We start from the raw sequence: 20,713 nt of genomic DNA on the forward strand, positions 1-20,713 counted from the left end.
CCATATACAAAAATAAACTCAAAATGGTTTGAAGACCTAAATATAAGACAGGACATCATAAAACTCCTAGAAAGAACATAGGCAAAACATTCTGGGACATAAATTTTCTTACATCAGTTTTCCAAGGCAAAAGAAATAAAAGCAAAAATTAACAAATGGAACCTAATCAAACTTAAAAGCTGCTGTATAGCAAAGGAAACCATCAACAAAACAAAAAGACAACCTATGGTATAGGAGAAAATATTTGCAAACAATGCAATCAACAAAGGGTTAATACTGAAAGTATACAAACAGCTCATACAACTCAATGTCAGAAAAACCCAAACAACCCAATCAAACAATGGGCAGAAGATTCAAACAGACATTTCACCAAAGAAGGCATATAGATGGTCAACAGGCACATGAAAAGATGCCCAACATCGCTAATTATTAGAGAAATAAAAATCAAAATCACAATGAGGTACCACCTCACATGGGTCAGAATGGGTACCATCAAAAAGTCTACAAATAACAAATGCTAGAGAGGGTGTGGAGAAAAGGGAACCCTCCTACACTGTTGGTAGGAAAGTAAATTGGTGCAGCCACTGTGGAAAACAGTATGGAGAATCCTTAAAAAACTAAAAATAGTGCTACCATATAATCCAGCAATTCCTCTCCTGGGTATATATCTGGAAAAGACAAAAACTTTAAGTCAAAAAGATACGTGCACCTCAATGTTCATAGCACTACTAATTATAACAGCCAAGACATGGAAACAACCCAAGCGCCCATCAACAGATGATTGGCTTAAGAAGATGTGACTATATATATAAACATGTGTGTATACACACACACATCTCACGTATAAGGGAATATTACTGAGCCATAAAAAATAATGAAATATTGCCATTTGCAGCAACATGGTTGGACCTAGAGAATTATTATATTTAGTGAAGCAAGTCAGACAGAGGAACACAAATAATATATCACTTATATGTAGAATCTAAAAAATAATACAAATGAATCTATATACAAAACAGAAACAGATGCACAGGTTACCAAAGGGGAAAAGGAGAGGGAGAGAGATAAATTGGGAGTATGGGATTAACAGATACAAACTATACATAAAATAGATAAGCAACAAGGATTTGCTGTATAGCACAGGGAACTACATTCAATACCTTTTAATAACCTATAATGAAAAAATATGAAAAAGAAAAATATATGTATAACTGAATCACTGTGCTGTACACCTGAAACTAACACAGCATTGTAAATCAACTATACTTTTTAAAAAAAAGTTGTCAAAGCAGTTCAATGCAAAAAAGATAGCTTTTTCAACAAACAATGCTGGATAATATGCAAATAAATAAATAACTTAGAAAACTTAGAATTTTACCTCATACCATATACAAAAATTAACTCAAAATGTATCATACACCTATAATATAAAATCCAAAACTACAAAAGTGTTGGGAGAGAAAAAAACATAAAGGAAAATCTTCGTGCCCTCAGATTAGGTAATGATTTCTTTTCTATTATTATTATTATTTTACTTAAAATTTGGTATTTGTTAATTACGATTTGTATACTCTTTTTTAATTTTATAAATAATTTTCAACAGTTTGGAAAAAGATAATATTTGAAAACAAATGTGAAAATAATTTTAATTTTTGATTTTTCACATTTAGTATATAATTTTTATGACAGTATCTTCAAATTTTATACATTTTAAATAAAACACATTTTATTTCATTTTTAAACATATTTATTGGAGTATAATTGCTTTACAATGTGTTTTAGTTTCTGCTGAATAACAAAGTAAATCAGCTATACATATACATATATCCCCATATCCCCTCCCTCTTGCATCTCCCTCCCACCCTCCCCATCCCACCCCTCTAGGTGGTCACAAAGCACTGAGCTGATCTCCCTGTGCTATGCGGCTGCTTCCCACTGGCTATCTATTTTACATTTGGTAGTGTATATATGTCAATGCCACTCTCTATGTTCCAGCTTACGTAATGATTTCTTAGACATGACACCAAAACACAAACCATAAATGAAAGAAATGACAAAACTGGACTTCATCAAAATTTAAAATTCTTGCCCTTCAAACCATACTGTCAAACAAATGTCAGCTTTGAAAATGAAGACAAACGTATTTAAGAATCATGTATCTGCTGAAGGACTTGTAGCCAGAATACACAAAGAACTCTTACAATTCAATAGTAGAAAGACAAAAGATTCAATTTAGAAATGAACAAAGGATTTGAATGAACATTTCTCTAAAAACATACAAATGGCCAATAAACACATGAAGAGATGATCAACATCATGAGCCATCAGGGAAACTCAAATCCAAACCACAACGAGATACCACTTCACAACTACTATGACAGCTAACATAAAAAATCTGATAGGGCTTCCCTGGTGGCGCAGTGGTTGGGAGTCCGCCTGCCGATGCAGGGGACACGGGTTCGTGCCCTGGTCCGGGAAGATCCCACATGCCGCGGAGCTGCTGGGCCCGTGAGCCATGGCCGCTGGGCCTGCGCGTCCGGAGCCTGTGCTCCGCAACGGGAGAGGCCGCAGCAGTGAGAGGCCCGCGTGCCGCGAAAAAGGAAGAAGAAAGAAAAAGGGAAAGGAAAAAAAAAATCTGATAATACCAAGTGTGGCTGAGGATGTGGAGGGACTGGAACCCTCACACATCACTGGTGAGAATGTAAAATGGCACAGCTACTTTGGAAAACAGTTTAGAAATTTCTTAAAATGTTAAATATGGAGTTACTATATGACCTAGCAATTCAGCTCCTAGGCATATATACGCCCAAGAGAAATGAAAGCATGTTCACACACAAAAAGTTGTACATGAATGTCCATAGCAGCATTATTCATAATCACCAAATGCTGTGGAAAAGTCCAAATGCCCATCAACTGACTTGATAAACATGATACATCCAAATAATGAAATACTGATCAACCATAAAAATGAATGAACTATTGATACATGCAAATGAACTTGTGCTAAGTAGAGAAAGCCAGACACAAAAGACTACAATGCTGTATTATCTCATTTATGTGAAATTTCTACCAAGGGCAAAACTACCTTGACAGATCACAGATCAGTGGTTTCCTGAGGCTGGGATTAGGAGCAGGACTGATCTCAACAGGCACAAGGGAAGTTGTTGGGGTGATGGAAGTGTCCCCAAAATAGATTGTGGTGATGGTTTCATGCTGTAGGAATTTATTAAAAGCCATTGTACTGTTACAAGAGGTGAATTTTATAGTTTGTAAATCATAGCTCAAAAAATCTGGGAGATGGACTTCCCCAGTGGCACAGTGGTTAAGAATCTGCCTGCCAATGCAGGGGACACGGGTTCGATCCCTGGTCCGGGAAGATCCCACATGCCATGGAGCAATTAAGCCAGTGCACCACAACTACTGAGCCCACACACCACAACTACTGAAGCCTGAATGCCTAGAGCCCATGCTCCGTAACAAGAGAAGTCACTGCAATGAGAAGCCCACACACCGCAACGAAGAGTAGCCCTCGCTTGCCGCAACCAGAGAAAGCCCGCATGCAGCAACAAAGACCCAATGCAGCCAATAAATAAATAAATGAATAAAAATTCTTTTAAAAAATCTGAGGAAAAAAAATCATCGGTGGGGCTGGAAAAGTATGTTCTAAAAACAAGCCCTAGTTCACCAGTCTAGAAGGCTCCATCATCTCTACAGCAGCTGGCAGTGGAATCACGCTGTATCTGCTGTGACCAGGAAACGGCTTATACTCAAGAGGCCGCTGAGTCAGGAAACTGTCGGCCAAGGCAGAAATCTGATGCCACTACTGCTGGCCCCAGAAGCAGCTCAGCAACCAACCTGGCTCTCCCTGTCACATGTGGCACTTCCAAATTAGTCATGATTAGCAGAACCCAAGTTATGTCCAGAAACTTCCCTGCATGGGATTCTGGGGAATACAGTTTTTAGCTTTCTAGCTTCGGACTGTTAGAATAGGGTTGGGATCCATCATCCTCCAGGCAGTAGTGGTTGTCCTAGTGGTTTCTCTCAGGTAGCATAAGTTCATTTGTGCATATCAACAGTTTGTTTTTATGGCTGAGTAGTATTCTATTACCTGGATGTACCACATACATCCATATGCATATCTTCTTTGGAGAAACGTCCATTCAAATTCTTTGCCCATTTCTGAACTGAGTTGTCTTTTTATTGTTGGCTTACAAGAGTTCTTTGTATATTCTGGTTACAAGTCCTTCATGCTGTTTTAATGATTATAGCTTTATAAGGTGTTTTGATTTTGGCAGGACAAGACCTCCTTTGTTATTTTTTCTTGCAATTTACTATCTATGTAAACTATTTTTTAATATTTATTAATTTTACTTCTTTATTTTCTTTATTTTTTGGGGGGGCTGCATCAGGTCTTAGTTGAAGCACGCGCAGGGTCTTCATTGAGGCATGCAGGATCTTTCGTTGTGCCGTGCAGGCTTCTCCCTAGTTGTGGCATGTGGGTTTTCTCTCTCTAGTTGTGGTGCGCAGGTTCCAGGGCATGTGAGCTCAGTAGTTGTGGTGCGCGGGCTTAGTTGCCCCGCTGCACGTGGGAACTTAGTTCCCCAACCAGGGATCGAACCCGCATCCCCTGCACTGAAAGGCGGATTCTTTACCACTGGACCACCAGGGAAGTCCCCCTGTGTAAACTTTAAAACCAACCTAAGTTCCATAAAAATTCCTGTTGGGATTTTTATTGAAATGGCATTTATATTGATTAATCTGTGGAAGAATAACCTCTACAATGTTGATCCAGCCTTCTCATTCATTAATATGATGTCTCTTTCAATTTATTCATGTCTTTTCTTTAGTAAACCTTAATAATTTTGGTTTTTGGCCATGTCCCGAGGCTTGTGGGATCTTAGCTCCCTGACCAGGATTGAACCCGTGCCCCCTGCAGAGAAGGCACGGAGTCCTAACCACTAGACTGCCAGGGAATTCCCTAAACATTAATAATTTTATCTTTAATTATCTCGTATAATTTCTAGTCAACTTAATTCTAGTTTATAGTTTGTGTTTCCATCGTGGATGTGATTTCTCCCTTTTTCTAGATGGTTAATGTTGATATATGGGAAAGCTGGGTTTTTGTGTGTTAATATTATAACTAGACACTTCACTGTCAACATATTTCTCAAAACATATCGGCTTTTTTTTTTTTTTTACAGAGATGAGCATATATCTTCAGCAGTATTTTTTTATTTTCTTTTCAATATTTATCCCTCATAAAGGAAATACATATAGCTGATTATATTGTACAAAAAATGCTCAAACTCAGTAGAGAAATACATGTATTTTCTCAACGGCTCTCATCCTGGCCTCACTGTTCTCTTAACAGCTGTTCTTTAAGAAATGAAAGGCTACTAAGTTCAGAAAGGCTTTTTTATATATATATAAATTTACTTATTTGCTTTTATTTTTGGCTGTGTTGGGTCTTTGTTGCTGTGCACGGGCTTTCTCTAGTTGCGGTGAGCGAGGGCTACTCTTCATTGAGGTGCACGGGCTTCTCACTGTCATGGCTTCACTTGTTGCGGAACATGGGCTCTACAGCACAGGCTAAGTAGTTGTGGCGCACGGGCTTAGCTGCTCTGCGGCATGTGGGATCTTCCTGGGCCAGGGATCGAACCCGTGTCCACTGCATTGGCAGGTGGATTCTTAACCACTGTTCCACCAGGGAAGCCCAGAAAGGCTTTTTTTTTAACTTATTTTTAAATTTGTGGTAAACACAAAACTTACCATTTCATGTTAATTTACCATTTAAAAATACATAGTTCAGTGTGATTAAGTACATTAGATTGTTGTGCATGTTGCAAAGCTGAAACACTATTCACATTAAACAACTCTCCACACCCCCTCTCCCCTGGCAACCACCATTCTACTTCCTGTCTCCATGAATCCCACTAATTTAAGTACATAATAAGAGTGGAATATTTATCTTTTTGTAATTGGCTTATTTCACTGAGCATAATATCCTCAAGGTTCATCCACATCATAGCATGTGTCAGAATTTCCCTCCTTTTGAAGGCTGAATAACATTCCATGGGACCACATTTTGTTTTTCCATTCATCTGTCAACGGACAATGGGTTGCTTCCTTTTGGCTACTGTGAATAATGCTGCTGTGAACATGGGTGTGAAATCTCTCTCGCAGTCCCTGCTTTCAATTCTCTTGGATATATACCCAGAAATAAGATTACTGGGTTATATGGTAATTCTATTTAATTTTCTGAGGAACCAGAGAGGTTTTTAAATGATTTCTCAGTTTATCAATCTCAACAGCATCCAACAATATTTGAAAATGCAGCTGTACACACACAGGAGACTATCTATAGATCATGCCTGGTGGGCAAATGAATTCATGAACCCCCAGGTACAGCGACTCAAAGTCCTTGATCTTTTGGGAGCCCTGGGTCCTGCTGACCCTGCCTTGCTTTTGGAAACCCTCTGCTTCCTTGGCCTCCATGACACCACACCTTCCGAGTCTGCCTCCTCCATCTCACTACTCCTTTTCAGGCTCCCTTGTGAACTCCTTCTCTGAAAGCCAACAATGAATGCTGAGCAGTGACTCTGGAATCCCTCTAGCTGTCAGACTTGAACCCAAGACTCTGCCGCCAGCTCCTCCCTGGATACTGTCACCTTGGGAACCATGGGCTGTAGGGGCACAGGGTGAAGGGGCTTCTTGGGTGGACCCCTGCCCCCTAAGACTGGCCTCTGCAAAGGCGCAGCAGGCTGTGTTGCCATGATGGATGCAGGCAGCGGAATCCACAGTGATGTCATAAGAGCCGGCCTCAGGCAGGAATGTTCTGGATGTCTAGGCTGGAGACTACTGTTCCTCCTGTGGCTAGGCCGGCGGCGGGGGGTTGACCACAACAGATGAAAAGAAACTGGCGACAGGACTAGGCACCGCCTTCCTAACGACAGAGAGGGGTGAAAATGTGTTGTGGGTGGAAGGCAGGGGCTGGGAGCCCAGCTATTTCAGCGTCCACCAGGGATGAATCTCTGCACGTGGGTTGGGGGGGCGCTGAAAATACCAGAAAACAATTCTTTACTAACACGGCCAACAGGAACCCACGTGATCTGGCCCGCACCACCTGTCTTGTCTCATTTCCTTCCACACCGCCCACTTATCCTTATCCTCCAGCTCCAACCATCTACGTCACATCACTCTCTTCTCAGACGCTTCTCGCTCCCTTTGCCTGGTCAACTCCTACCCACTGTTCAGAGAAGCCTTCCCTGACCACCCCGTGATTCGGGGTGAGCCCAGTGCCTCCCAATCGCTGGTCACTCCCCGCCCTCCACTCGGCTGCAACTGTGCTTGTATGAATATCTGTCTGCCCAGTCCTAGGAGACCAGGTGCCCCGCAGACAAGTGCAAACAGACGTGAAAGTAACCTGGACACCATGTCCTCGCCCAAGATACTGAGTTCAACAAAGGAGAGACCTCACCCACCAGTAATGAAAGCCAGTGGTGGCGGGCTCCTTGGGCCCTGGCTGTGGTTGGTGAGGCTCCCAGACAGACTAGTTTGAGGGTTGGGCCCCTCAGAGACGACCCAGGGGCTCTGAGCCAGCTTTGGGATCCTTGAGGTCCAGTCAAGATTTTTTTTTTGGAGAGGGGGACACTGTCTCTCTGCCTGGACGCTAGGAGGGAGTATGTGTGTGTGCAGGTGGTCACTCATGGTCAGAGGCGCCTGGTCCGGGAGGGGAGGGGTCTAGAGGACCAACAGTTGGACTGAGTTGCCTGCTTGCTGGTGGGTCTGCTGCTGTCCTCTGCTCTCTGGGCCAGTGCATCTGTCCACGTGTCCCTGTGTCCTTTCGCTATCAGCGAGCCCCTGTCTTTCTCACTGTATCCCTCACGCCTCTCCCCTCACCCCACTCTCCCTCAACTTTCTCTGCCTGCATTGAGACAGGTTGGGACCTGGGACCCTTTGCTGCAGTGCTTGCACCTGGACACACCTCTCCTAAAGCAATAAAATACAAGGAAGCCATATGGGACTAAAAACTGCGTGCATAAGCAGGTGGGGCAAATTATGAACAACAAGATACAAAAAGACCAAAACCCCTCACAGTACCACCAAGTAGGTGGGCCAACCGCCTGAGCCACCCCTCGCGCCCGACCCCTGTACCCACACCATATAAGGAACCAGCAAGCAAGGGGACCTGTGACTTGTTTTTTGCTCGTTCCTGCTGCAGCAGGAGCCGCAATAAAGCCTTGCCTGAATTTCCCTCACGCCTCCTATCAATTTCTGTGGACTAAGGAAGCCAAGATCCCTGGTTGGTCACACCATCAGTGCCACACCCCCGCCCCTGTGCCCGTCCTCCCCCGTCTTTCTCACCTACCTGGGGTCTGGGCCTGCCCTCACACCACCGCCGTTGGACCACAAAGCGGGATGGCGACGTGTGCCTGCTGGCACGAGGTCTCCTTCGTCCGAGAGGCGCCCATCACTGTGCACGAGATGGTCTCTGGCACGGCCATCAAGTACGCCAACTACATGGCGCTTGGCTCCAAGCAGAGGCACACTCTGGCACCTGCGACCCCCCATCAGGTACCACGAGGAAAGCCAGCGCGCGAACCAGGCCTTCCGCAAGGTGCCCTCCTGTGCCTGCGCACCGCCCCCTTCCCCCTCCTGCGCCTGCGCGCCACTCATTGGCGCCGCTCCTTCCCTGCTGCGCCTGCGCACCGCTCCTTCCTTCCTGCGCCTGCGCACCATTTCTTCCCTCCCGCACAGGGCCCTCGGTCCCCTCTGCGTCTTTGGCCGGTTTCTTTAAGGCTGCCCGAACTCATGGGTTTGAACCTCAGCTCCACCACTACCCGCGTATTCTTGCTCAAATCACTTAGCTTCACTCATCAACATGTGTACATTAAATTCGTGTGATTCTTTTGTGGAAAAAAAAACCTACTTAGCATCACGGTGCCTCAGTTTCCCCATCTGTAAAATGGGGTATTATAGATAGATATAAATATTATTAAAATGTTAAAATTTATATGTGAACAGATCCATTTTATAGTTTAAATTTAAAATGTATTTCTTATACTGGCATTTTTACATAAATATATTCAAATGTATAATAGCACCTAGCACAAAGATTTGCTACAAGGATTCCGTGAGTTTATGCATAGCAAATAGATCCTGGACTTCCCTGGTGGCTCAGTGGTTAAGAATCCGCCTGCCAATGCAGGGGACGCGGGTTCGATCCCTGGTCCGGGAGGATCCCACATGCTGCGGAGCAACTAAGCCCGTGTACCGCAATTACTGGGCCCACGTGCCGCAACTACTAAGCCTGCACGCCTAGAGCCCATGCTCCACAACAGAAGCCACCATAGTGAGAAGCCTGTACACCCAAAGAGTAGCCCTCGCTCGCCGCAACCAGAGAAAGCCCGCACGCAGCAACAAAGACCCAATGCAGCCAAAAATTAAAAACAAAAAAGACAAAAGACTCAGGAAGTCTTTCTTAAAATATAATTAATTTTATAATTAATTTTAAAAATAGCTCCTGGCACACTAAGCATTGCATCAGCATTAATTATTGCTGATGCTAATTAATAGTTGCTGTTATTAACTATGTCTCTTCTCCAGCGAGTCTCATCCATGGCCAGGTCGTTCTTGATCACCCTGGCTCCCCAAACTCACCACCCAGACTCACTCTCTGTCACACACCCTTTTAAAATGTTCTGCCCAGCCCTATTGGCCGCCTGCTACCATGGTTGTATCATTTATTTGTTTAGTTGGTCAATTCCATAAGGGCGAGGGGCTGGGCTGCCTTGTTCCACGTGGGCCCCAGGATCTAGGATAGCACTGGCCCCTCAGGTGTGTGTTCAATGAATAAATGTTCATTTTCCAGATTCGGACGGGGATAAGAGACTTCCAGGGGCTTGTCCAGTCAACATAATAAAGTATCCAGTGAATACACAGTGATCCAGAGAAAACTGAAACATGAAGGGGGTGGACTAGTCAGGGCTGGGGCTTGAAATTTTAACATATGGTGGCCAAGGAGAACCTCTATGAGAGAGAAATTTCAAGAAAGACTTAAATGAGGTGAGGGAGGGAGCTACGTGTCTGGTGGAAGGTGCTCTAGGCAGAGGTAATGGGGCAGTGTTAGGGCCCTGGGGCAGGAACGTGGCTGGCAAGCTGGAGGAACAGAGAGGAGACCACTCTGGCTGGAGCAAAGTGAGGGGCTGGGGGGAGTGGAAGAAGGTGAGGGCAGGAAGGGGACATGGCCTCGTGGGCTGCGGGGGCAGGTGAGGGGAGGACCTGGGGCTTTTACCCCGAGGGAGCCCTGGAGGGCTGTGGGCAGCCCAGAACTGAACCTGACTCAGGTGCTCACAGGCACCCTTCGGTGGCTTCAGGGAAAACAGGCTGGGTGGAAACATCAGTTGAGGTTGAGATGAAGATGCTTTGGACCTGGATGGTAGTTGGGGAGGGGGTGAGAAGCAGTCAGATTGTGGAGGCAGAGCCTTGACGGATCAGGTGTCTGAGAGAATGAAAGGCGCAGAGGATGGCCGAGATTTCTGGCCTGTGCAACTTGCAGGATGGAGCTGCTGTTAACTGAGATTGTGGAAGGCTGGGGTAGGAGATGACATCAGGGATTCTGTTTGGGTCATGTTGAATTTGAGATGCCTGTTAGACGGGGACACAAGGAGTGGGCAGTTGTAGCTGACAGTCTGGAGTGGAGGGGAGAGGCCCCACCTGGATCAGAGGGCATCACCTGGTTCTGTCAAGATGAATGAATGGTGTGCCATCTTGAATTTTCAAGTCAATCCAGACAACAGCACAAGTAATCATGTGTGTAGGCATAGCTGAAGCTACGAGGATGTTCACCCTGACACTTTATCTAATAAAAGTGGAGGGAAGAAAACAACCCACCTAAGTATCAAACAATAAGGGGGATCATTGAATGATGATCGGGTGGCACAGGGCTCCCTGACGGACATGCTGCGGCAGGTGAAGCCCACCACGTTCTACGGCGACCCCTGGGTTTGGGACAGATTGCTGGATGACCTGAAGACCAGCCAGCTGGCCTTGAACCCGTTCCGGAGGAAGACTGACCAGTGTGCCATGGGGCTGGGGCTCAGGGTCAACAAGAGGCGGCTGTCCAGGGGAGGCTGGGGCGCAGGTGCCCACCGAGGTGCCCACCTGAGCCGGGAATGGGAATCCAGAGAGATGGCAGGTGGATCTGCATGTGGCCCGCCTGGCCCCTAGGAGGCAATGGGGGTGGGGACCCAACCCCCCAGGGTGGAGGCGAGAGTGACACGTGACCTGAGAAGGGGAGCCCCCGGCCTGGGGAGCTGGGTTTGGGGGCTGCTGGTGGATGCAGGGGCGGCTTGGGAGCTCCCTGACCCCTCAGCCCCAAACAACAGTGCCCGATCAACGTGCACACGGGAGAGCCTCAGGATGTGCTGATCAGCGAGGCCGTCGCCTTCTGCCAGCAGCTCAAGAGCCTGTCCAGCAGGCTGTCAGACGTCGTTTACGACGGAGACCCTGTGGTCATGGAGTTCATTGGGCAGGCAGGGCACTGACACCGTGAACGTGGAGGTCACCTCAGTGCCAAGATCCTCAAGTGGACCATCCTCAAGCTGGGTGAGCGGGTCCGGGCAGGGTCGCTGCACCCGAGGCCCTGGGGTGCTTCTTAAAATGCCATCTCCCTAGCGGGGACCCCCGGCATCTGAGTTTTAAACCAGTGCCTCCGGGGAGTCTGAAACGCAGGGGAGGCTGCGTCCATGACAGGATGGAAGTTCTCCTGGCACCTTGGGATGGGCCTATTGCACCCCTGTTCTCAGGGCTCCTCAGTCAAGACCTCCCGCCATTCCGATGCTACTTGGCCCCCTGTATCCTTAGAGCAGACTCGGCTACTGACACCTCGTCCTGTGGTGATGGGGGCTCCTGTTAGGGGTGCAGGGAAGGTCCCACCTGGAACTTGATGCCTTTACAGGGGTGACCATGAAACTGAAGAGGGCTGTGGTGCCCAAGGAAGCCTAGCTGAAACTGAAAGATTTTACAGGGAATATGACAAATACTAGGGGCCGGGAGAGCACTGTGGGCTCCTTTCCTCAAGGAAGTGGCTGCCAACACCCACCCCATCCCCTGCCCACCTGTCTCTCCTGTTTGATGATAGAGGAGCCGCCTTCTAGAGGGAAGGGAGCTGCTCCCAGTGAGGGAGCCGGTTTGAACTAAGATGCCCCTCTCTGGGGAAGCGTTTTAAATGTAGGAGAATAATAACCTTGGTTTCACTAGAGCAGTGGTTCTTACCTGGGTGATTCTGCCCCTCCTAGCCCCAGCCCAGGAGACACCTGGCAACCACATCTGGAGACATCTGTGGTTGTCACAGCTAGGCAGGCAGGTGCTCCTGGCAACTGGTGGATGGGGGGCCAGGGATGATGCTCAACACCCCACAGTGCCCAGGATGGCCCCTCCCCGGGAAGGACTGCCCGGCCCGGAAATGTCCATAGTGCTGGGGTGGGTGAGGGGTTTCACGTTGAGGGCTCCGAAAGAGACAGCGAGGGGGCCTGGCTGGGTTCAGGGGTTCACACACTGCACTTGTGGTTCAAAGGGTACATACTAAATGCCACCCAGCACCTGACCCATAGAAAAGAGGTAAGAATTAACTGGTAGGTGTGATCGTGCTGCACAGCAAGACCTCTGGCTCAGATAGGGGAATGGTGGGGGAGGGGTGGGCATGGCTGAAAGCAAGGCTCAGAGGGAGGCTGATGAGGCCATCACAGCCCAGGACACACTCAAGGGAACCCTCCTTCAATAGTCGTGTTTACAGACTTCCCTGGTGGTGCAGTGGTTGGGAGTCCTCCTGCCAATGCAGGGGACACGGGTTCGAGCCCTGGTCCGGAAAGATCCCACATGCCGTGGGGCAACTAAGCCCGTGCACCACAACTACTGAGCCTGCATGCCACAACTACTGAAGCCCATGAGCCTAGAGCCCATGCTCTGCAACAAGAGAAGCCACTGCAATGAGAAGCCCGTGCACCGCAATGAAGACCCAACGCAGCCAAAAAAAAAAAAAAAAAAAGAGTCGCGTTTACACACAAGTAACATGAAGTGTCCAGAGAGGCCAACATCAGGAGACAAGAGGCTGACACAGAAGAACTGACACCCAGGGAAACAGAGCTATTTCCTTGGAGGGGGACTAGGAAATCACATCCAAGAGATAAGCTAGGGGAGTTGGTTAGAGCAGTTTGCAGTCTGACAGGTAAAGGACTTGGAGGCCGTCACTTCTGTACTCACAACAAAAAGAATGCTGAAAAATTGAGAATTGTTGACACTTCTTGGGTCCGTCAGTGAGTTGAGGTCGCAGAGCAAACCCCTACCCTAAAAACAGGAGAGGGGTGGATACAGAGACACTCCGCTTACCTGGAGCAGAAACCACAGCTGGAGCCAGTGTCCGGTGGGGTGTGGAACTGACTCACTGCTGGAGAGTGAGCGTGGATGAGCTTGAGGGGTAAGAACACCTGGAGACCCAGGCTTGGGTGGGGGGGACACATTTCAAGAGCCCTCCAGGTTCTCACAGTGAAGATCTGAGAGAAAGAGTAAAAATAAAATCAACGCTGGTGCTTCCTGCAGAAGGAGGGGGAAAGTAACTGTTTTGAAACACGTCTCAGAGCACTCTGTTCTCCTTAACAAAGGCCTGCCCTCAAGGGAAACTATCTTAGCAGGGCCTGACCAAAGTGGGTTTTACCAGCTTTTAATTGACCTGGGGGAAGGGAAACACCCATCTCCAGCCCTCTCTAGGCTTCCTCTCACCTAAGGATACCACACAAAACAAAACAAAAAGCTGAGAAGCACTTGTGAAGGTCACGGCCCAAGGGCACAAGCTCCCTAAAAGGTGGAGACCACAGAATGCTTCCCCTGTCTCACATTTTACCACCACACCAATAGGCCTCCTGTATAACAGGGTTTTACAGATAAAAAGGATTGCAAGGGGCTTCCCTGGTGGCGCAGTGGTTGGGAATCCGCCTGCCGATGTGGGAGACGCGGGTTCGTGCCCCGGTCCGGGAGGATCCCACATGCAGCGGAGCGGCTGGGCCCGTGAGCTGTGGCCGCTGGGCCTGCGTGTCTGGAGCCTGTGCTCCGCAGCGGGAGAGGCCACAACAGTGAGAGGCCCGCGTATGGGGGGGGGCGGTGGGGGAAGGACTGCAAGACTCAGACCCTATTTTAAATACAAAGAGTCACTAGGGAAACCCACGGTTTCAGGATAGACAAAAACAAGAACACCTCCAGCTACAGCAAACAGTGAATGCAGCCTAACTCCTGGCCAGAGGAACATAAACCCTCATCCTAAAGGCCTGTTCAGCTCAGTTCCTTTTCTCCAGTATACTGTGTCTAGCTTTCAACAAAAAAATTATAGAACATTCGAAAAGGCAAAAAACACAGTCCGGAGAGACAGGGCAAGGGTCAGAACCACACTCCAAGGCAGTGGAGATTTTGAATTTATCAGACTGTGAACCTAAAACAACTATGATTAATATGATCAGCATGCTACAGCTAAGGCCCTACTGGACACCATGCAAGAACAGATGAGTCATGTGAACAGGGAGATGGAAACTCTAAGGGAAAATCAAAAGGAAAGGCTAGAAATCAAGAACGTCCCTGGTGGCACAGTGGTTAAGAATCCACCTGCCAATGCAGGGGACATGGGTTTGAGCCCTGGTCCGGGAAGACCCCACATGCCGCAGAGCAGCTAAGCCCGTGTGCCACAACTACTGAGCCTGCACTACAACTACTGAGCCTGCATTCTAGAGCCCCCTAGCCACAACTACTGAGCTCGTGCGCCACAGCTACTGAAGCCCACCTGCCTAGAGCCCGAGCTCCACAAGAGAAGCCACCGCAATGAGAAGCCCGTGCACCGCAACGAAGAGTAGCCCCCACTCACTGCAACTAGAGAAAGCCATGCGCAGCCACGAAGACCCAGTGCAGCCCCCCAAAATAAATTAATTTTTAAAAACCCAGAAAATTAAAAAAAAAAGAAATCAAGAACTGTAATAGAAACGAAGAATGCCTTTGAGGGTCTCATTAGTAGAATGGACCAGCTGAGGAAGTAATCAGGGACCTTGAAGATATGTTAATAGAAACTTCCCAAACTGGAAAGTGAAGAGGAAGAAAAAAAAAGGAAAAAAGAAAGAAAGAAAGGAAAGAAGGGAGGGAGGGAGGGAGGGAGGAAGGAAGGAAGGAAGGAAGGAAGGAAAAGAATATCTAAGAGCTGTAGCACAATTGCAAAATGTGTAACATATGCATAATGGGAGTTGGTTAGAGATCTGAAAGGTGAATAATCCTGGAGGTTCCAATCTATGTCATAGTAGGTCCAGAGAGGGAGAAGAGAAAAGGGGACGAGCAACATCTGAAGACACAATGGTTGAGAGTTCTCTGGGAGTCTACCAGATGCTACCCAGGATATGTTTTTTTTTTAAATTAGAATTAAAAACAATGTTAATGTGAAACTTCAGAACACGATAAAGAAAAACATTTTACAACATAAGCTGATTAGGTTATATGGAAAACAAACATGCAAGAATATCTGGGAAATTTCTTTAAAAAGAATATTGATGAAGGGGGACTAGACCTACCAGATATTATATAAATTACAAAGCAGCAGTAACTAAAAGCTCAGTGATGGGGCATAAATAGATATGCAGAAGAGAGACGTCAGGGACAGACAGAAATATATGCAGGAATTGAGTAATGCATCAGTGGGGCCCTAGCTCACGGCAAACTGGAAGTGAGAAAGGAAAAAGGAGAGAGAGGGAATAAATCATGAGAGAACTTAAAAAAACAGAAAAATCATCCTAGACAAGAAGTTAACAACCTCTAAAGCCATTGAAAGGAAAGACTTCAGCACGGTGGGAAATGTCATAAACAAAACCTGCAGGCAAACTGGGGGGAACAGAATACATTGCAAAGTCCTACATTTCATATTCCATAAGGAGCTCCTAAAAATACACATAGACACACAAGCACACAGACATAAATACCAAGAAACTTGGTAGAAAATAGGCAAGTCCACTGCCAAAGCTGTTAATCATAGATGCCGTCACACACCTGCACGTGTATAGTTATGTGTGGTCACAGAATTAAATGAGGGAAAATGGTCTAAATGCCCACCAGCAGGACTAGTTATGTAAATTACTGTGCATTTACACAACATGCTAATTTGGAATGAACTCTAAGATATATTAAGAGAAAAGGATGCGTGTATGCTACCACTTGTAAAGGAACTATGTCTTCTTCATGCACAGATGGCTCTCAGAGCTGTATAAGAAAGTGGAGAAGGAAAAGAAGTAGGAATGAGGTTCATTGCTTACTGCACATGTGCCCTTGAAAACTTTGAACTTGTGCTTGCATCGCCAAAATATACATTTAAAATTTGGGGAAAAAAAAGATTTGAAAAAATTCAAGGCAAAACATTGAAAAGGGCAGAGATGTCACATCGATAGAAGAAACAAATCACTAAAATGCACGAAACTGTTTCCAACTAAAAGACAAAATCTTAAAGACACCAGAGATGAAAGTCACACGATACCCACAGGGGCAACAATGAGGCTGAATGGCTGACTTCTCCACAGAAACAATGGAAGCCAAAAGACAATGGAGCAGCACGTGGAAAGTGGGGACAGACCATACCTGCCAATCTACAATTCTATACCTGATGCAAATATCCTTACAGAATAAAGATGAAATGAAGATGTTTATAGATGAACAAACGCTGAGGGAATTCATTGCTGCACTAAATGCAATGCTAGTGAGACTTTTTCAGGCTTAAGGAAGATGATTCCAGACAGAAACACAGAAAGAAAGAAGGGGACCCCAAGGAGTCAGTATACGGGTAAATACAAGGAAAGATTGACTGTAAGCAACAAAATTAACACATACCCGGTCTTGAGTCTGAGGAATGTGCCTACTAGCTGTATTGTTGTAGGCAGGTCAACGCTTGCAGGCTGTTTCTTCATCTGTCAGTGGGGATTCTGACAGCAGTCCCTACCCTCATCGAGTGTTTGTGGAATCTGAGATAACTCTCAGCCCAGCGCCTGGCTCGTAGCAAGCCCTATTGTATTTTTGCATGTAAGTCGTCCTTTACTGTTATGGGGGTCTGGGAGCTGTGGGAACCACTCTAGACCCTCTTTCGCTGTGTCCCTAATTTAGGAGCGCATATGAGAAACTGTCCCAAAAGGCCTGCAGAATCTCTGGTAGGAAAGACATAGCCTTGACGTTGGAAATGGAAATTCTGGCTACTGACTAGAAGAAACGCTCCCGAGTACCCTGGTGTGGTCAGCTGTCTCCCCAAGTGGCTGCCAACTGACAAAAGTGATTTTAATTAGCTGCTGTGGGCAGAGGGTATTGGCCTGAAATGCTGACCACTCAGGAATGGAACTTCTGCTCCGTTGGTGGGACTGGAGCCCAGAGTGGACAGGGCTGCTTAGATAGGGCCTGGGAGAGCCATCTCCTTGGGGTTCACTCAGCTTTGCCACACCAAGTCCAGAGCAAAACCTACCATAGACAAACTGGCAGACAAGCACCCTGGCCCCTGGCAAAGGATGTCTCACATTTTCTATCATCCATCTACCCACCTATCCATCTATCCATCTACCTGCCCATCCACCCTTCCATCCACCACCCCCCTACCATCATCCACTCACTCATCCACCCACCCATTCATCCACATTGTGAAGTCAGGCTTGCTTTTCAACCCAAAACTTGCTGCCTGCTTTCAAGAAAAGAACACACCATCAAAAGCAGGACCAGACACTTAGTTCTCTGCCATCTCACGCCTCTTGGGTTTCTGGTGGTGCCGGCCAGGATGCCAGCCTTGCTCACATTCCCTGTCCCCACTCCTCATGCCCAACAGGCTTGGTTTCAACCCTCTCTCCTCTTCCTGGTCATTGATCTGGAAGCACTGGGACGGGAAGAGGAGACAAGGAACCCCATGGTGCTTTGTGGCTCCACCCACCAACTCCACAATGGAGGGAACCAAGCAGATGCATGAAGCTCTACACATAACTCTGCTTTCCCATCTGACTTTATTTCACTTTTTTTTCTATAAAACTCCTCCATAATTTCACAATTTAACAAAAAGTTTAAAATCCAGGACAGAAACAATCCTGTAACTTATTACAAACACAATTCTCCTTTATTCCTCTTATCCAGGAGTTGGTCTCGGGCCGATGAGTGTCCTAGTTCCTAGTTAGACACATTCTTTGTAAAAACCCTTGTGGGTAAGAAAGGTATTCGATACCTTTTGCTTTCAGGCGTCGGTTTACATTTTCTTCAGGAGATAGCAAAACACCGGGATTTGCACTGGGGTCAGGGGGCTTAACACTAAACACACGGCAATCACAAAGTGCCGGCCCCTTCCTATGGAAGCGTCCCCAGAGCCCTGGTGGGCCCAGCTGCCGGGCAGCTGGGGGTGGGGTGGGGGGAGCAGCTGGGAATGCCGTGGTCGGGGCCCTGGCTGCCTGGCACGTCCATCAGGTGGTCACAGGGCCAGCACTGGGCCCAGAGTAGCTCTGGAGGACAGCACTGGGGCCTTCTGGCCAGAGGAGGTAAAAAAAATAGGTCGGTGCTTCCGAAGGCCCTGGAAACAGCAGGCAGGGCCAGATGCTGCTGCTGCTGCTGCTGCAAAGGGCAGGCCCGAGAGCCCGGCCTTCCTCTAGCTGCCTCAGGGGCAGAGCCTGGCTCCTGAGCAGAGGGCTGCCCGAGTCACAGAGCCGGGAGGGCCTACAGCCCCTACCAGGAGATGCTCCAGAAGGAGAAAGACTAGCGCCCTTGGGCTGAGGCTCCCACCCACGACCCCCAGCGGCCTCTGTGCACAGAAGGCCAGGCAGCTGCTGCTCTCGGGCCAGTCCTTTCTGTCCAATGTCTTAGAGTTTCCAGAGAAGAGAAGTGCCCCACTTCGGAGTATTGTTGGCCTGCCTGGAGAAGGGGACGGTGGCAGCACGGAGCCTGCCACACAGGCCTGCCCTCTTCCTAATACCTCAAGGCAGTGGGGCTGGGAGAGAATCAGAGCAGATGGCGAGGAGTCACGGCAGTTTCCTCTGGAAGTTCTCGGGCCTTCCCCGAGTCCTGGGATCTCACCAGGAAGGCTGGCGTTCGGGGAAGCCTTGGAGGCGGGGCTCCCGAGGGAGTGTTTGGGGTCTGCCTGACAGACAGAATCGGAGCAGTGACAATGGTCAGGGACCACAGGGAAGGGGAGCGTGGCACGCCCCACGTGGGAATTCACAAACTGGGGGGAGGAGGGTCCGTCCGACAGTGGGTGGGAGAGAAGTGAGCCTGGCTCCAGCCCCGGCCTCCTCTCCTGGAGCCGGTGGGGACCAGAGGAGCCTTGAGTCGAGGTCCCCAGCCCACAGGAGCCCCCCACAAGGTGGGCTGACTCTGTGAGGGCGTTCTGGCCAGGAGGGAGGAGCTGGCTTGGCCCTTGGAGAGTTTCAGGCGTGCGAGGAGTTGGGGTCTCCAGCCCCGGACCGGCGTGAATCGCAGGGGTGGTTGGGCCTACCGCCGGCCGGGGCCCAGGCACGAGGGGCTGGTTCTGAGTCCTGACGCTCCTCAAAAAACTCCACAAACTATCCCGTCTTATTTGGCAAAAGCTCATTTTTTCCAAAGTTCGAAGACTCGGTCAACAGAAGGAAGAGGATCCTATGGAAGGAGGAAGAGGACGAGCCCCAGGACGCTGACCCAGTCTCGGCCCGCGGCTGGCTGGGGGCCGGGAGGGCGGCTCCTGGAGACGGTGGCGCGCAGTGTTCACCGCCCCAGGAGCGGCAGGAGGCGTCCTCCCTGCACCTGGAGAGGGTGAGCTGGTGCTCCAGCCCGGCCTTCAGCCCGACGCCAAGGCCAGCGGAGACATCGCAACCTACAAGTCCCGCCTTACACCCCCCACCCCCACGTGCACTGCTGCCCTGGAAATGCACACCTGGGAACCGCTCGGTACCTACAGTGCAGACATATATATATAATAGAGAGAGAACTATACAGCACGGAGTCCCAGCACAGTGAGAGCCGACACGGGACCGTGTCTGGCTGACGCGGAGGACGAGCCGGGCCCGTCCTGGTGCGGCAGGAGCCCTCTGAGGTCCTGGGGCGCGGCGGGGTATTCCGAACCGTTGGGGGAGGCCGGAGGCAGTGCCCCAGCCTCTCAGAGGGGCCCGGGCAGTGAAGCTGTGCCACACGCCCCACCGAGGAGCGAGGCCCCCACCGCAGGGCACGTTTCTTCCCCCTCGGGAGTACACAAGCCACTTTCCAAGGGGGGCCCAGGTGACGGCCCCAGGGTGTCGGGGAGCAGCAGCGCCGGCCTGGCCCCCTCGGCCCCGGGGCTCCCGACAAGGAAAGTGCAGCTGGCCGTGTGGGCCGAGGACAGGGCGGTCACTAAGGCAGTGCTGCGGGCGGGCAAGTCGAGAGAGGAGGGAAGGCGGGGCCCAGACGTGGCCTCCCAGGACCCCGGGGACGCGGCCCGGCACCCGGCCCAGGGTCATGTGGCCACCGCCTCCAGGTAGCTCTGCAGCTTGCGCACGGTGGTCTCATCCAGGGAGAAGAGGTCGAAGTCGAAGGTGGTGTTGGTGACGTTGAAGTGGCCGGTCTCCTCGATCAGGTTCACAATCTGGAGGGTGGTGGCAGGTGGCTTCAGCGGACAGTGCGCTAGGCTGGGTTGGACCCCGTCCCCCACCAGGCCCTCGAGGAGAACGGAGGGTGATTC

The 20,713-nt window shown here is 48.9% G+C and overlaps 1 protein-coding gene across 3 annotated transcripts in view; it reads right to left on the reverse strand.

Annotated features, from left to right (window-relative positions):
• Positions 1–18,030: 18,030 nt before the first annotated feature.
• MLLT1 (MLLT1 super elongation complex subunit) overlaps positions 18,031–20,713 on the reverse strand; it is a 120,577-nt gene continuing 117,894 nt past the window's right edge. For all 3 annotated transcript variants that reach the window (XM_082622746.1, XM_082622747.1, XM_082622745.1), the window contains one exon: positions 18,031–20,617. In XM_082622746.1, coding sequence (XP_082478872.1) covers positions 20,489–20,617 — 129 coding nt within the window. In that variant the 3' untranslated portion in view covers positions 18,031–20,488. The remainder of the gene's footprint in view (positions 20,618–20,713) is intronic.

This window comes from Mesoplodon mirus, assembly GCF_964341445.2.
Source record: "Mesoplodon mirus genome assembly, chromosome: 5".
In the NCBI taxonomy this organism is placed as follows: Eukaryota; Metazoa; Chordata; class Mammalia; order Artiodactyla; family Ziphiidae; genus Mesoplodon; species Mesoplodon mirus.